This window comes from Lynx canadensis, chromosome X, assembly GCF_007474595.2.
Source record: "Lynx canadensis isolate LIC74 chromosome X, mLynCan4.pri.v2, whole genome shotgun sequence".
NCBI lineage: Eukaryota > Metazoa > Chordata > Mammalia > Carnivora > Felidae > Lynx > Lynx canadensis.
In genome coordinates this window covers 4,195,322-4,213,770 of record NC_044321.2, presented here as the reverse complement: position 1 = coordinate 4,213,770, position 18,449 = coordinate 4,195,322, and the positions used below count along the sequence as shown (strand labels likewise).

The window sequence follows — 18,449 nt, the reverse complement described above, 5'->3', positions numbered from 1 at the left end:
AATCTACTCTGGGAACTCTGCTCTGAGATCCTGAACCTCCGGGTGATGGAAGAAAAGGGTATGAGAGCATGCTTGGTGTCCAGCTCCTCTGAAATCACCACAAAACTCCTGGAGGAAACCTAGAGAAGTCACACCCTGCCAGAGATCTAAGATTCCCCTGAAGAGCTCCAAGCCAGAAACAGTCCCCTGGAGGCAACAATTCTGCGTGCAGCGAAGGGGCTTAGCTCTGCTCAGGTGCGGTGCTCTGAGCACCATCAAGAAAGGTACGAAAGAAAGAAAGAAAGAAAGAAAGAAAGAAAGAAAGAAAGAAAGAAAAGAAAGAAAAGGAAGAAGGAAAGAAAAGAAAGAAAGAAAGAAAGAAAGAAAGAAAGAAAGAAAGAAAAGAAAGAAAGAAAAGAAAGGAAAGAAAAGAAAGAAAGAAAGAAAGAAAGAAAGAAAGAAAGAGAAAGAAAGAAAGAAAGAAAGAAAGAAAGAAGAAAGAAAGAAAGAAAAGAAAAGAAAAGAAAAGAAAGAAAGAAAGAAAGGTAGGTAGGTAGGTACAGGACTATGGGAGGCAGTGTGTCTGCAGCTCCCGGGGCCCAGCCATTCGCTGACCACCTGGATGTAAGGGCTGGCAGGACCACGTGCGTGGTGGCATCCCAGGCTACTTTTCTAATAACAAACTATCATACTCGGGATGAACCATGATGCTCTGTCAGGAAAATATGAACCCACTACGTGTAACATCCAAAGACCCTCATCTTACAGTTCTGAATTTATATTCAGAAGGAAATAGATCAATAAACAGAACCCCGTGCAATTTTCTAAAGCTGTAAAAGGAGTGTTTTTTCTTTTATTTTACAAGAATGGTAAAAAAAAAAATGCACATTAAAAAAATCTGTAACACTCCGTGCACACTCTGCTTAGGGAGAAACCTGTTTGGTTAAGTATGACCACACATTTCCAGGCATGTGTTCGTGAGCAAATAGCCTTGGTCGTCAGATGGTGTAGCTCTCACTCTTATCCCCCTTGCCACGGTCCATGGAAGAGGCTATGTGCAAAATGCGTCCATCAGGCTGAAACAGGACAGCTGACTCTCCCAGTCACTGCCACAATTATCCCTGGTGAAGTTCACGGCATCTACAGTGGTGAGCTCCATTCATTCCGAAAGCGTTTATTAAGAAATCACTTAGGATGACCAGGAGTAATGACGGAGTGCACCATGTTCCAGGAACTATTCAAGCTCACTGCAGAGATGAACATGTTCCTTCGCACCATTGCTTGCAGGGTAGGTACCCCATTTCACAGCTGGGAAATCTTTGGTCAAGTGATGGCACCAGGTAGGGCTCCAGAATCTGGGCTATGGAACGCTAGGTTTTCTTGATTCTCAGAACCCCACAGGGAACACAGTTATATGAACAAGGATCTCACCCAACAGGAATTCCAGGTCTGCAGGGAGAGCTAAGATGTCCCGCCAGATGCCTCTGAGTGGGAGTCCGGGAGTCCACAGAAACCACAAGGGGGGTGCCTGCTACCTAGGAACACCCACCCTGCCACCACAGAGTCTGAGTGGCGTCACGGAGGACAAACAGGGGCAGGAAACTTGGAGATGTCTTGCAGGACAAAGACAAGAAAAACAGGGTAAGAAATCTGGATTGCTCTTTCTTTCCCCTGAAAATGCATGAGCAGAGAAAAAAGGGAGTAAATTTACAACTTGGTCAAGTAATTGTCAAAGTTGCACACTGAACATCTAGTTGGCACTTTGCCACGATGAGAAGTCACAGGGGAAGGATGGCTGAGTTCCCCAATCTCTCCAGGCACATGCAGAGAAAATGCCACCATTTACTCCAAGCCTCTTGTCAAGAACAGCTGCTTCTGGGCCAGGCTTCTATTTTTATCCTTTCTGATGCTGCCACCTGGCAGGTCAAATCACTTTTAGTGGCAAGAGCATATGCCAGTCATTCTCATACTTGATCTGAGCACAGAGTTTTGTGAAATCATCTCGTTGCCACTTCTCTCCTCCTGGGCACCTCCATGACCGTGTAACGTGGATACCCAGCATGCATACAAACCACAATAATGCAGGTAGAAGCACAAATTCAATGCTTTCTCACCCAAGATGCTATGTTTTAAGCTTTTCTTCACTTATTCATTCTAGGGACCAAAGCCCACAAGTTACAGCTCTACCTGGTGCCATCACTTGACCAAAGATTTCCCAGCTGTGAAATGGGGTACCTACCCTGCAAGCGATGGTGGGGAAGGAACGTGTTCATCTCTGGAGTGAGCTTGAATAGTTCCTGGAACATGGTGCACTCCGTCATTACTCCTGGTCATCCTAAGTGATTTCTTAATAAACACCTTCGGAATGAATGGACGTGACAGAATCATCTGCGTTCCGTCAGGCTATATCAGTGCAACACTCTCCTGATATCAGTGCTCAAAAAACATTGTAAAAACACCCTTAAAATGAACTGACTCAGTCTGAAGAGTTACACGTAACTCCTCGAGCGCAACGTGAAACTGCTGACTCATCTGAGTAGGGGTTGGGGAACGTCTTCCTCAGGGGCCAGGTAGGAGACAGGGGTTGGGAACATCTTCCCTCAGGGGCCAGGTAGGAGACAGGAGTTGGGGAACGTCTTCCCTCAGGGGTCATGTAGGAGATAGCTTGACGTTCGTGGTTTCTTCCCCAACACTCACTTCTGCTGTCACGTTGTGAGACCTTGAAGAATAAGCGTGGCTGTGTCTCGATAAAACTTTATTTACAAAACCAGCCATCAGGCTCCATTCGGCCCCAATGCCAAAACTAGCGGAGCCCTGCCCTGAGTTAACTGAATTTAGATTCTGTGTCCAGCTGAGTGCAGCAAGCAGGCAATTCCACAATAGTAAGTCCTTCAGTATTGAGGCAAAATGTCAGCGAGGCTTCTAGTAACGATGCATTTGTTCCCTCAACTGGACACCTTCTTAGTATCTCCTACAAGATGAAAAACTAAGCCACGGACTGTGGCAGAGAACGCCAAGTGAACCGTGTTCTGGGTCTGATCCGCTTCTGCAACATCATACTTTGGTTGAGCTAAGCCTCACCTAAGTGCCCCAGGAAACAGCTTGCCCCCTCTTGCCTTCTGGAAAGTTCTGTGTCTGGATGTCTGCTCTGCCAGGATTTTCCCCAACCCCCAAATCATTTTACACATCCTCAAAATCCTGGACAACACGCCCCTCCCATTTAATTAAGCCTCCCACGAGCCCCACTGCAGGTGATGTTTTCCTACTGTCCATTTCCTTAGCAGTTTTCAAGCTCCTCGTTTATGGGATGTGTGACAATCAAATCTGTGCACGTCTTATCATCCCAGCAGGACCATGAGTGCTTGAAAACAAACTCTAATTCAGTGTTTAATCAACTGAAATCCACATCATAATATTTTCCAAATTATAGGGTCCAATATATTTCTTGAGTGAATGAAATCATGGATTAATCCCTGAGGAGTATGGCTGGGGAAAAAAAAAAGACTATCCTATAGAAGTGATTTGAAATTCCTATTTCCAACCTCCTTTTCGTCCGTCAATGTTGCTAGGACTTTTCATTTCCCTTATCAACTGCATTCCGTAAGTCCCCTCCTCCAGAGCCTGACCAGCCTCAGAAGAGAACCTTACCTTCCATCTCATGCAGGAAAATGAGCTCATCACCACCAAGTACTTCAACTCCCTGCCTGTCCAGACCTCAGTTGATGCTCCCCTGCCACATCCTTCCCGCTCTCCTGCCACTTTTCCTCCACACAACCCCAGCCGCCCTCTCCACAGACCACATGAGACCACGTCGCTTCCATCTGCTCTGGCTCCAACGTGAGTAAATCAAGCACCCAGGATCCAACCACAAGCCTTACCCCCGATACGGCTTTTGCAACACGGGGCCCAAATTGCAGTATTCTTTGCTCACGTGGACAGCCCCAATCACTGCAAATGGCACTATGATGTTTGGAGTTCTTGCTAATCTTATCCTATCTATGTGGTCCTCACTGCTGGCTCAGATCACGTAATACACTATTTCCCTCACATTCTTACCCAAACACTGAGTGCCGTGAGTTCACATCTTATGCGAGCTCACATCTCCACGGTAAGACATCAGCCCTCAATGAAAATGGATGTGTTCTCCACAAGTCTTGATCTTCTCAGCAATTTGACCTCAGTTATGCCTTGGGTTAGCTCTCTCATTAAAGTTGACCCTGATCATCAAGTATGCTCCAATCTTTCCCATGACAAAGCCCTGCTTACAATGGCTTGCCTGCCTTTATGGACAAATTTTTCAAAAGAACCCAAGAAATTTCTCATCCATCCATCCATCCATCCATCCATCCATCCATCCAGACTTTGCCTCTTGCGTCTCCACTGAAAATATACTTGTGAGTCTCTGGTGGCTACTGAACATAATTGGCCTTATGTCCTCATCTTACTGGGCTCTTCAGCACCATTCATGTCTACTAACCTGCCTTTCCTCGAATCTTCTCTTCTCCTCGTCTTCTTCTGACTTCCCAAATAACTCTGGCAATATGGCCTTTACCATATCATCACTGTCTATCTCACCTTTTAGGTAAGAGTTCCTCAGGATTTGTTCCTTGACCCTCTTCTCTTCTTACACCAAATGATCTTATACACCTCTCTACATGCCATGACTCTTATTTCATAAAGGGAATCTCTGTTTATACAACCACGTGAGCCAAAAACACAAGACACGTCTTCCTTTCCCTCAAACCCAGGATCCAATCAACAGCCAATGCCAATAGATTTATTGAGGCAGCGATGCTCTTCCATTCCCAGCTATATCTCCTCAAACTATGCATCCTTCCAACCCAAGCTCGAGTATTGTTTTTCAGTTATATATTTGGTCAGAAATTATTTCTGAAAACATGTGAGGCACTGTTGTAGGCTCCGTGGATGCACATGTGAGTGAAATAACATATACAGCATCCCAGATCTCACGTGTGGAGGACGGTAATACCCTGCACGTACTGGGTGCTCCTGCAAACACTTGGCATGCACTGACTTTGTAATCCTCACTAAAGTTCCCCATGATATTCGTCTTACAACAATCATATTATTCTAATTCTAAGGATGACAGAACAGATACACAGTCATTCCTCCACGTATCCTTATTTCCGTGACTCTACCCTCTCCTTCTACTAGATTTAGGCGGCGTTCTTCACATGCGATTTTACTACCCAAACGGCAATGATTATTTGAATGCATTTCTACTGGACATATTAACTTGGGCGTGTGGCCTCATCAGCTACATCACCCGACAATCCTTGTGTTCTCTTTCAACTCTAGCTACGCCGAGCCGCTCTTGTGCTCACCGTAAACATCTCACTCCCGCCTAGAATGAATTCCCCACTGCTCCTCTCCTTGCCAACATGCGAAAACATCAGCCCACAAAAGGTCATCTCCCCAGGGGAGGCTCTCGGAAGTCCAGGCTGTGCTGAGTACCTGTAACCATCTTCCCGTGAGAGAGTTCCCTTAGCACCTCATTATTCTCTGTAGAGAATTATCTCCGTAGATCTCCATCTCATCAGTAGAATATGAGCTACACGAGGTCGGGAACCCTGCATCCATGGCCTTGATGTCCCAGCTGCTAGCCCCACACCTGGCACACCGCACACAGTCGATAAACAAAATGCTTGCTGCTCCAATGTGACTGAACGAGCACAGTGATAAATGAAGATAGCACATGGTCTTCTCACAAAGGTGAAAAGGCTGTGGATGCCTTCCGGCACACTAAACACCCATACAGCGAGACGCCACAGCTTTTCCCACTCCCGGGAAGCTGGTGAAAACACCTGTCCAAACCTGAAGACAGAACCTGAACGTTATATAACCACCTTCCAAGAAACTACCAGACCCGCTTGCTGTCTGTTTCCCAACAAAAGTTACCAATGGCTCTCTGAAAGATGCATTACTGCATGAGAGAAAGACAAGCCGAATTCAGGGACTGTAGGAAGCAACTTATAAGTGGTACGGACTCAAGCCAATTAGTTGCTTTTGGAATTTGCATGTAAGGAAAAGGAGTAATGCCAGAAGCTGCAGAAATTCTGAAAGCATTTCTCTGCACGTGGGGAAAGTCTACATTCTTGAGCAACTCAGGAAAATAGGATAGCCCCACCCCCATGCTTCTGCAAACACCGTCTGTAGAGTTAATTTATCCATTCCATTGACATTTATTACTTGCCTTTAGGCAGAGTAAAAGGGAGGTATGGGGAGAGCTTCCTTCAGGGTGACCTTGATTTCAGAGAGGAATGCAAATGAAACAGAGCTGGTCTAACTGTTCTCTTCCGAGAGCACAGGGACTTTTCTGCTATGAGAAGGAGACAGAAAACTCTCAACTCTGCTATAAGAAAATCTTAGGGAAGTTATTCTGGCCCCAGCTGAAGGAGGGTATTTTAGGGGAAAAGAGGAAGATCCTCAGGAATGGTCCTAGGAGCAGAAGGAAGAGAAATCTGGGAGCTGCTCACTATTCATTCAGCAAGTATGTGGGGAGGACCTGCCACATGGTTACTGTAGGCAAGGAGACAGAAGGAATAACACACCGCAGATGTCTGCTTCCATGGGATTTACATGATGAGAAGGCAGTCAGACCATGAGCACATAAATGAATACACACAGAACACACTGGATGCACAAGAAATTACAGTGAGGTGGTGTGTTAGAGATCTGGTGGCACAGACGAGAACTTTTGTTTCGATGGTCCAGAGAGATCTTACAGAGGCAACCCGCGAAGGAGGGAGCAAATAAATGCACGCAAACATCAGGAGATGAGCTCTCCACCAGAAGGAGCTGCCAATGGAAAGTCCCGAAGGTGGAAATGAGATTAAAATGCAGAAAGACAGAAGGAAGATAAAGCAGTTCTAGGTCACACAGCCAAGGTGCAGACTTCACATTGTATTCTCAGTGCATGGGGATATAGCAGAGGGTTTTAGGAAAGGAAGAAAAGCCTTGTGAACACAGAGGAGGCAGAGATTGGAGTGATGTGTCTACATGCTAAGGAAGGCCAAGGATTGCCAGCAACCACCAGAAGCCGGGAGAGGCAAGGAAGGATCCTCCAGTAGAGGCTTCAGAAGGAGCACTGTCTTGACGACCCCTTGATTTCAGATGTCTGGTTTCTGGAAGTGAGAGAGAGAATAACGTCGTGTTGTTTGTAAGCCATCTGTTCCGTGGCAGCTGGAGGAAAACTCAATGCAATACACTGAGTGCATGTTTATTGAAGCTCATCCGGCTGCCTGGGTGGAGAATGGATTGCAGACAACGAATCGAAAGACCACCTGGAAACCCACTGGGGAGATGAGCTCGAGGTGATACTGGCCTGGAGGAGGAGATCATTCTTGGACATGAGAGAAGTACATCCATGTCAGGTGTCCTTAGAAGATCAAGTGTATAGGACTCACTGTTGGAATATGAGGGACAGGGCAGATCAAAGAAAGACGCTGCAGGGACTCAATGAAACCAGCTTTAGGGGTTGAGTCACTGAGCGAAGACCAGTGCAAATCAGTGATATCGTTGGCCTGTGAGACATGTGGTCTTGGGGATCTCTAAGATCTCTAGTATGGATCTGTTCATGGGGACGTGCCCAATGAACATCCATACCCTGCTTCATGCGGGGAGCTGGATAGAACAGTCTGGGGTTCACAGTAAGTAAGGGTTACCAGCTCTCAAATGCCACCTGAGGGCACGGGCTTAGATGACACCATATTTGGTGAATGTGTAGGTAAAGAAATGAGGGGATTCAGGACACAGCCCCAGAGGTTTCCAACTTTGAGGGGCAGGTCAAAGGAGGATTATAAGCCAGCACTGAAGGGTGAGAAGAAGCTTCCATGAGTTGGCTTGCACCATCTCTACGAGACTGATCCAAGGGCTCTTAACATTGACGTGGACATCAAAGGAGGCTGGCTGAGGTCAACTGATCCTTTCTTAAGAGAGCCACAACTTTTGGGACTATTTCTTGAGCTCCAATTAAGCTGCCCTAACCCAGGTGAGGGTGCAGAATGAAGAGAGCCTTTTGAAGATCCCTCCATCTGTCTGATGTAAACAGACCCAACATCTGCCCAAGATGCAGTTACACAAACTGAGAACCACGGTCTGTGCTCCCTACACACGGTTCAGGACTGCAAGGAGACTGTAAATCCTGTTACTTTAAACCAGTGATTCCTATTCCCCAGTCCCAAATTATCAGTGTGGACATTTTTCAATATTCTACCAATCCCGTTGGCATTTTTACATTTAACAATTGTTAAGTGGTCATAGGCTAGTGTAAACGTTACGGCATTTTGATGTTCACTTATGTATCTTGCTCTTTAAGTAAGCTCTATGCACAATGTCAGGCTCAAATTCACAACCCCAACATCAGGAGTCACATGCTCTGGGGTTCCTGGGTGGGTCGGTCGGTTGAGTGTCCAACGCTTGATTTCAGCGCAGGTCATGATCTCAGCATTCGTGAGATTGAGCCCTGCAGCCGGCTCTGCGCTGACAACTCAGAACCTGCTTGGGATTCTGTGTCTCCTTCTCTCTCTGCCCCTCCCTTGCTCACTCTCTCTCTCAAAAAAAAAAAAAAAATAAACTTAAAAAAGAAAAAGGTTGCATGCTCTACTGACTAAGCCAGCCAGGCGCCCCTACTTAATCTTGCCCTTTTTTTTTCAGTATATATATATATATATTTTTTAACATTTTTTAATTTTATTTTTGAGACACAGAGAGACAGAGCATGAACGGGGGAGGGGCAGAGAGAGGGAGACACAGAATCAGAAGCAGGCTCCAGGCTCTGGGCCATCAGCCCAGAGCCCGACGCGGGGCTCGAACTCACGGACCGTGAGATTGTGACCTGAGCCGAAGTCAGACGCTCAACCGACTGAGCCACCCAGGCGCCCCCAGTATATATATTTTTTTAACATGTTCCTTTTTATTTATTTTGAGAGAGAGATAGGGAAGAAGTGGGCGAGGCACAGAGAAAGAGAGGGAGAGAGAGAATCCCAAGCAGGCTCTGTGCTGCCAGCACAGAACCCTATGCGGGGCTCCATCTCATGAAACCGTGAGACCATGACCTGAGCCGAAACCGGAGTCAGACTGACATAGATGACCCATCTGTCAACCTAAACAGGAGAATCGTGCTGCAAACATCACCTTTAAAAGAATGAGAGAAGATTAATGGTGTCACTATTCCCTCACCCCCACAATATTACATTTTTTTCATGACGACAACAGCAGGGATCTTACGTCCCTAGGATTACGAGGAATAACCTGTTGAGTTCTGGAGAAGGATGGTTTAACTGTAGCCATTCTATTAAATTAACCCACAGATTTCATTAGGGAAGCAGATTAGAGTGGTAACACGGCAGAATCACCGGGCTCATATACTAACGATCTTTCCGAGGGGTTTTGATTGAGAGTAAAAATCATTAGTGTTCAGAAAAAGACGCTCTCTTGATCAGGGAGTTTAAGCCAGCGTGATTCCTCTGCGAGCGAGTCTGTTGGAATTTGCAGCTTTAGGAAACCAGATGTTTTGACATTTAGAAGTCTTTGGTCATTTCCCACAGCTCGAAGGAAACCACATCTTTCTTTTAGGGCATCGCCTTTTATCAATGTTTCACTGGGAGCCCGATTTCAACTAAATCTGACAAAGGGATAATGCTCTGCAACAGAGTAGTGGCTGGGATACTGATAGAGCATAATACACTGGTGATATTTCCAGCATTCAAGCAAAACAGGACAACACAGATAACGCATCTGCTAGGTTTCCTCTTAGAAACGAAAATCAGGAGGTAGCTAGCGACACGCTGTGAGGACTGTATGATAACCTCGCTTTGTGACCATCATTCAGGACCCTTGACGCTCTCATCCTGACCCACACCACTTGTATCTTCAAAGAGCCAACTATCAAAGCTACAAGCCAATACCACCACCCCCTCCGGCTCATAACCCATCCTGGGATCCATCATCTGGTCTATGCTCCCTGAATGGAGTCTCCACTCTCCGTAGCTTTCTTAAATCACATATTCCTTTGCAGCCACTTCTATGACTGCATTGCTGTAAGACTGTACCTATTACTTCTATCAGTCCATGTCTCATCCCCAACTGCTAACCCACTTTGGGACCTCACAGACCTTCCGCGGGAGAACGAATGGACAGGTTAACGTGTGCATGGAACACAGTCTGTAACTCCGTCTTTAGAGACGCTGGCATCTGTAAAATAAACTAAAAACCGCTCTCTCCACACAGGCCACAACGTCGTGGAAACACGGCAGACATACCTCATCTTAATATATTGGAACACAGGGGCGCCTGGGTGGCGCAGTCGGTTAAGCGTCCGACTTCAGCCAGGTCACGATCTCGCGGTCCGTGAGTTCGAGCCCCGCGTCAGGCTCTGGGCTGATGGCTCAGAGCCTGGAGCCTGTTTCCGATTCTGTGTCTCCCTCTCTCTCTGCCCCTCCCCCGTTCATGCTCTGTCTCTCTCTGTCCCAAAAATAAATAAACGTTGAAAAAAAAAATTAAAAAAAAAAAAAATATATTGGAACACAGGTTTTGACTGCCGCCTACGCTGAAATAAGACGATAAACAGAGGAAGCTGGCCGAAAAGAGTGGCTGCCTGGGGAGGGTTCATCCTCTGCCCATGAAACACTTGGGTTCGCTCACCTGACCTGCATCAAATGTCACGCGTATGCTCTGCCCTGGCGTGGTGACAAAGGCAAGCCAAGGAAGGGGAATGAACACCCCGTGCAGGTTATCCAGACCAGCACGGAACAGGAATGCTTTCCACCCTGCATTCCAGGGAACCAAACGTGTAAGAAGGGTCCCTGCCCCGAGGTGCTCAGAATTTCAGACGCCTGTAGGCCGTGCACAAAAAGATGTAAAACCGAGCACAAGGTACGCTGCCTTTGGGACAGACAGCGTGTTACCCTCTGTCCAGCGCCCTGCCTTGGTGCAGGTGCACTGTGATGTGTATGACGCCACTCGTACGTGTCGCCGGACAAGCCGTGGGCTGCTGCTTAGGCCCAGCGCTAACGTGGGTGACCGCTAAAGTGGGTGAGCCATAAGCACAATGAGAGAGCGGGCATAGCGGGTGGCTAACACGTTCCCAGCCATGCCTCCCCTGGCAACCACTGTTGACTTCAAAGATGCAAGAACAGGTCATTAGACAAAGAATGCAGGTGGCCTCCAGAGGCTCGAAAAGACAAGGAAAGGAATGCTTCCCCAGAGCATGCACGAGGACACAGCCCGGCTCTCACCTTGGTTTTAGACTAGTGAGACCCACTTCCGGCTCCTGACCTCCAGAACAAGAACTTAACAAACTGTGCTGTTCTGGGGCGCCTGGGTGGCTCAGTCGGTTAAGTATCTGACTCTTGATTTCAGCTCAGGTCATGATCTCACAGTTCAAGCCCTGTGTTGTGACAGTGCAGAGCCTGCTGGGAGTCTCTCGCTCTCTCTGCCCCTCCCCTGCCCACTCTCTCTCCATAAATCAATAAATATTAAAAAAAAAAACACTGCTGTTTTAAGCCACAAGTCTCTGTTATTTTGTTTTGGCAGCAACAGGTAATTGATACATGCTTTGTTGTTTTAACCAGCTATCCAGTATGAGGCTGCATTTGTGTGAAGACGACATCACGTCTTGACCCAGAATGCGTGCTTTTCACCCCCACGGAGACCACACAGAAATGCGACATGGCCACGTCGCTGTTCAATGCCAGTGACACAGCGATGTCCCGCATATTGGAAAATGGCAGAGGAACAGCATCAGAGCTCAGAGATCAAGGAAAACTCAACCAGCGCATGAGCGGGGAGGGTACAGCTTCTCCACATCAGCACTTCCCACCTTCACAGAGTCCTCACCTTTATAGATTCCGTTACTTCCTCCGTGAACTTCTCCTTTGGGGGTCACCTCTTCCACGTGTGCTCCTTGGTCCGAACTGAAGTAGATGAGGGTGTTATTAGCCAGTTTCAGCTCATCTAGGACCTTCAGGATCTGCCCTGAAGGGGAGAGATGGCCAACGTTAACACAGTTCAATCTCTACAAAAGGAAAGGAGATTACTTGCTCTCACCGACTTCTCTTAAGATGGGAAGGAAATGTTCTCGGACATCACAGCTTTCCCACGCCGATCCCAACTGGGGATGCAACGTAATCAGAAAGTCTGTGGCAGGGTTCTTGGAAGCTACAGTCATTGAAGCAAGTATCATCCAAAAGCATCATCTGAAACTCTAGGCATCGTGGACGGATTCTGCAGACTGATACCTGAGAAAGTATTCTGGAAGAATCAGGACCACAGAGCATGAGCCACTTAGAGGAATGTGGCATGGTCCTGAGTAGAAGAAGTCTACCAGTTCCCCTAATTCAATGCAAAACCCCAAACCATCAATGTTCTTCTTACATGAAAAAACATGCCTACAAATATTTTATGATGAATGTCTTCTTCTAATACTTACAGTACATACAAATATAGAACTATCTGTATTTTATTTAGACCACATAGAACCTTAATGACTAAACAGTGTAGGTTCCATTTTGCAGATGGGAGCAAGTGGGGCCTCGTCATGGTCACAGAGTTAGGAAGTTGAGAAGCCAGAAAGTAAGCGTGAAATCTGATTCCAAAGGGCAGAGTCTCAAACCTTACGTAGCTACACGGATGGACTCCATGGGAACCACAGAGGAGCGAAAAAGACATCAAGGGAAACGAAACAGAGACGCCAACTGAAATACTCATGGACGAGAGGGTATGACAGCCACTTGTTTTCTTTCATGCAGGAAGAAGGGAAGGCAGGATGGGGTACAGATTAAACAAGATACGGCACGAGTTCATGGTTGTTACAGGTGCATCAGGGGCACGTGAAAGTTCACTTCACTTTTCTGTCTGCTTCTATTTATGCCTAAATTTTCCATAAGAAAAAAAAAAAGGAGCTGGCTGAAGGCAGAAGGGGCTAAAGTATGGGCTGCCTGTTGAGGAAGCTGTTGCCAGCTCTCAAGTCAGAAGAACATGACGGTGAAAGTAAGGAATACACTTTGTGATCTCCACAGAGACCCATATATGCTATGCTACCAGTTAAATTTAGTAAGTTAATGCGTGCAGTTATATTCTGATTGAGGTACTAGGGTGTGACCCCACTTTTGATGTTTGACTGCTAAGAGCTCTTAAAGCCTCACTGCTCCTCATTCTACATGTGCCCAGCCAGCTAATAAGAGAGCCAGGGTGCTGCACCCTGCCGTACTCATGGGGGAACCAGGCTACGCCAGCCCCCGCCTGCACACCGAAGCCAATCCCTGCCTCCTCCCCCATCGCTCTCAAGCTATTTTCGGACCAGCTCGGGACCTACCTTGCTTGCCGCAGAAACCCTCATTATGTGAGTAATAAACCTTTTCAGAATTTTACAAGGACACCAAGTGTCCCCTGCAGCTGTAATAACTGGGTAAGGGCACATTGTACCCAGCACGTAGGTCAAGCCCCAGTGGGGACGGGCCCCCCACTTTGGGGCCGCACCTCCACCCATGTGGTTCAGAAAGGGTTGGGAAGGATCGCACCGTCAACTCTCCGTGGAGGTGCACAGATGATTTCCGAGCCAAAAGCAAAACCCAAGTCATTTGTTACATGTGTCTCCCATTTGATTGTAAATGCTACGGGCTACAGTATGTTCAATCTTTCTCAAATTTTTTAACTCATATCATAAACATTCTAAGAAGCCACACCGTATACATAAATGTCATACTCAGAACCAAGGAGTAAGATCCACAAGGGCCTTTTCAGATCTGTCTCCCATGATATATCATTATCAGGCAGACACGGGTTGTGGTGTTATCGGGTACAGCAAGGCAAATCACCTGTGTGCGTGGGGAGGTTTGGCTCCAACTCTAATTTAAGCTGTATCATAATTAACTTAATGAGTTGAAACAGGGAGAAGGAATAAGACAATATAACCTCCACTATGTTTTCAAGGGAAAATGCCCCTTTTGGCTCCTATGACAATTTCTTTTAAGTCTGTTTTTATTTATTTTGAGCGAGAGATAGAGAGCAAGTGCGAGAGGGAGAGGGGGAGGGGGAGGGGGAGGGGGAGAGGGAGAGGGAGAGAATCCCAAGCAGGGTCCACGCTGTCAGCACAGAGCCCAACACGAGGCTCAAACTCACTAACTGTGAGATCATGACCTGAGCCGAAATCAAGAATAGGATGCTTCATCAACTGAGCCACCCAGTTGCCCCTCATATGACAATTTGTAAGTAAAAACAGACTAAGCAGTTAGCAGAGGATTGAAGGGTTTACTTCCTTGAGTTATAATTAGCATTTTGCAAAAGGGTAGGCAATCATATATCTACCTTCCAAATAAGATTAACCTTTCACAGATGGAGAAGAAACTTAGCATCGTTTCTTTAAAATGTGGTGTCTATGATAACTTCTACACACACAAAACCTGCATATAAACATTTATAGCAGTTTTGTTTATAATTGCGCAAACCTTGGAAATGACCAAGATGTCCTCTAGCAAGTGAATGGATCCAGTATAGTGCCTCCAGCCAATGGTCTATCGTCCATGCGGAAAAGAAATGAGCTATCTAGTCATGAAAAGACATGGATGAATTTAAAATGCATATTTCCAAGTGAAAGATCCCAATCTCAAAAGGTACATAATATAGGACTCCAACTACATGATGTTCTGGAAAAGCCAAAGCTATGGAGACAGCAAACAGATCAGTAGTTGCCATAGCCTGAGCAGGGTGGGGGCAAAGAGTCAGCACAGAGGATTTTTAGGGCCGTGAAAGTATCGTGTCCGATACTGTAATGGTGGATATGTGTCATCACACGTCAGTCCAGATCCACAGAACGTAGGATTCAAACAGTGAACCCTGATGAAAACTATCACTTCTAGTCGATAACAATGCTTCAACGTTGGCTCGTCCACTACAACAAATGTACTACACGAATTCAAGACATTCTTAGGTACACGATGTGCACAAGAAAGGGAACATATGAAAACTGTACCTTCTACTCAATTTTTCTGTAGACCTAATTTTTCTGTAAAAGTGATCAAAAACAGTCTACTTTTTTTTGAGAGAGAGAGAGAGAGAGAGAGAGAGAGAGAGAGAGAGAGAGAGAGACCAGGAGGGGTACAGAGGGAGAGGGAGAGAGAGAGTCCCAGGCAGGCTCTACACTGGGGTCAGAGCAGAGCCCAACGCAGGGCTTGAACTCATGACTGTGAGATCATGACCTGAGCCAAAGTCAAGAATCAGATGTGTAACCGACTGAGCCACCCAGGTGCCCCTTCCCACTACTTTTTTAAAAAGTGCCTTTCAGATGCAGTGTTGAGTCAGAGACTTCTTCATCCAGACATCCGATATGTGTTACAAAGCACCTACTGAACACGGGCTGTGTGTTAACGGCAGACTATCCAAGCCCTTGGAGCCTCCTGGGGACCCCGTTCTCTGCTCAAGCCAGCTAAAGTTCCTGTTTCCCCTGTAGGCTCTTTTCATCTCCAGATGAGCCTACAGGTGCACTTAGCAGACAGACTCCGTCTTACTCCAAATCCCAGTATTCCTAATGACTGTGATCAGATATTTCCCTTGTCTCCATCCATTCTTCTTAATTCATTGCCTAGACTGATGACTTCATCTTTTTCATCAAAAGTTCCCTATACAGCTGGGCTGGGATTAACACAAGGCATCTAGCTGAGGCCATCGGGCATGTACAAACAGCGGAATATTTGCCTGAATCTGTGCAGAAATGGTCAGATTCCTGATTTCCTTTTAGTTCTTTCTTTCCCAAATGACACACTCTGGATCCCACACAATTTAGGTCTTACGCCAGAATCTCATTTGTAAAGCCTGAAGCCCATTCACTGTTTAAGTTTTCATAAGATTGATCCTATAAAGCTCTAACATATTTCTCTCCTAAAAATTCTGAACGGAAATCTCCCGTGAGAACAAATGCCTGTGTATTATTCTTGCTTACAGACAGTACACTGCGAGTCAGAGGTTCACAAATATTATTTTTCAGTAAGGTTCTCAAGGTATAATGATACCAATTTATATGGGATGATAGTTTTGAATTACCGATGGTGGGCTGAAGGATAGCTTATAAGTGAAATGTGTTATTTCCAAAGCTTTCTCATATTGTTGCCTGAATGAAACAAATACAGAAAATAAGTCACTTCAAGATCACTTTTTTATTTAACTGGGGTCAAACAAGAGCGAGCTTATCAAAAAATGAGCACTTCAGATAGGACTTTTGTAAACCAAAAGGACAACACACGGAAACGTCAAAGTCTGGCTCCTTCCTTCTTCTCCAGGTATGAACGCGGCTTGCAGAGGAAGCCTAAATTCTAGAGAGTTCCTTCATTCCATTTATTCACTCGACAAATGAGTGTGAAGGCACTATTGAAAATCAGGCAGTGATGTGCCACTCAGGAGACAGAAGGCTTACCAACGCACGGGCCACATTCTAGATGGTACATGAGAGAGAAGCTATCACGTAGAACTAAGGGTTCAGGGTCTGCCTTCTGGCTCCTGAGAGCGGCAGACTCACTTTGAATCCTGGGTTCCCAGCTTGCTCTGTGGGGTTCTTTGCCTCTACGTCACAGATGAAAACGTAAAATAGGAAAGTGCTGCCGGGATGCACAAACGAGGAGAATTTCATACACGACAGCCCGCAACTGGTCACACTACGATTGCTCAATGCACCTTAGCTCTTGCAACAACATGAAGAAAATTTCCACGTACTCAACATGACTCCAGGGAACACCAGAAAAATCCCCGTACAACTATTTTAGTAAGTCTTCTATCTGATCAACAGGTTAAGGGTGGGACTCAAATAATCCTGCTGAAGTCACAACCATGCAGTCCCTCACTGTGGCACCTCTCGGTGGCTGGGAGTCTGTGTCAGGCATGTGCAATGCTTGGCACTCACTGTTCTAGCTTTAACCTACGTCCTTAGGCTCTCCTGAGCCTGAATCTGTTATTGAGTGGCACACAGAAATCTAGCTGTCACCGGCCCTAGAAAGGCAATTCTTTGTTAGCTTATGTAGGATGAGAAGCATACCCAACACCCCATGCATCATGTCATATCTGTCAATGCGCAAATAGATATACTGTCTCCAGCTGGAAGCGAGGTCCACTTAACGCAGGTAAACTTGACCTATTGCATATCGCACATCAGTGTTGTTCGAATTTTAATGGCCTTATTTATCACCTTGGGAACCATGCTAAAACCAAGATTCTGATTCAGTACATCTGCGGGGACGTCTGTGAACCTCAACGGCGCCCGTCTGAAGACCGTACTTTTAGACGGTTTTACACGCGACTAAATGTGCCGTATTCCCTGACATGTAATAAAAGGAAATGGTTGGCATTTTCCAGATTTCCAAAACAACAATGATAATGAGATGTGGGTACAGTTTCAACACTTAATTTTTACACATGGAAAAGAAACATAATAATGCAGAATTAGGATTGTTAGGGCAGTTAAGAAACGGAAGAGCCTACAGTTTTCAATGTTGCTTTTCTACAGATGACCCTTTGTTCACTTTGCTGGCGCTTCTTGCTTTAGTGAGTTCCTGTCTGAGCTCCTATTGTTTCCGGGAAACGCATCCTCATTTTGTGCTGTACCTGGTTGCTATGATAATGTTGTGATTTCCTCCATTAAACCCGTCTCTGCCCTCATCACACTTGTAATGTGTGATTTATCCCCTGCACCTGCTCTCACCATCTGGGGTGTTTTCGTGGCTCGACTCAGCTATCTTCTTGGGTTAACAATAACCTGTGTGTGTGTGTGTGTGTGTGTATTCCAGGGCATTGCACTTGCTGGAAATAATCAGAATGGTGTCCATGTCTGTTCAAGGGAATCACACACGTGTGTGGGAGGAAACCCAAGCTGGCATGTCTGTGGGTCACAGGAAGCCGTCCCAAGCCAGTGCCTGTGGTCACTGCTTCCCTAGGGTCATACACATCACAGGGGGGTGGCCGAGCTGAGCAGCAGGTGATGAGGCTGGCAGGGAACAGTTTTGACAGGGTTGTGCTCAGCAAACATATGGTCTTCCACCCTTGATCCATTCTACTGCCTGGACTTTACTGTCTGGCAGAAAATGAGGTTCAGGAATTCTGGTGCCACCCTTTGGTCTTCTGAGTGGCCACTGGCTGAACCTGCCCTGGGGGTAACCCAGGCTTTGTCATGGAGTCCGAGGTTGCCCATATCCCCCGGGGCCATTCCTTGGATCAAAGCCAACAGAAAGCTCCAGAAACATACCAGCCAGGACTTGTCCAGCAACACCTCATGGGAAGCCAACCGTGAAAGAGCTGTGTGACCTGGGCTGTGAGCAGAGAACGTCCAGAGGCAAACGGACAACGTTCAACGAAACAAAACCTTTCAGAATTCTTACTTGTGATGCTCAACCACATCACCCATACTCAACTTTTATTTTAGGACTAGGTTATTTTTTTTCATGGGGTTTTATCATCCATGAAACTGA

General features: G+C 46.3%; 1 protein-coding gene across 5 annotated transcripts in view; it reads right to left on the bottom strand.

Moving 5' to 3' along the window:
- STS (steroid sulfatase) overlaps nt 1-18,449 on the bottom strand; it is a 163,368-nt gene that overhangs the window by 28,152 nt on the left and 116,767 nt on the right. For all 5 annotated transcript variants that reach the window (XM_030306408.2, XM_030306410.1, XM_030306407.1 and 2 more), the window contains exon 8: nt 11,839-11,976. In XM_030306408.2, coding sequence (XP_030162268.1) covers nt 11,839-11,976 — 138 coding nt within the window. The remainder of the gene's footprint in view (nt 1-11,838; nt 11,977-18,449) is intronic.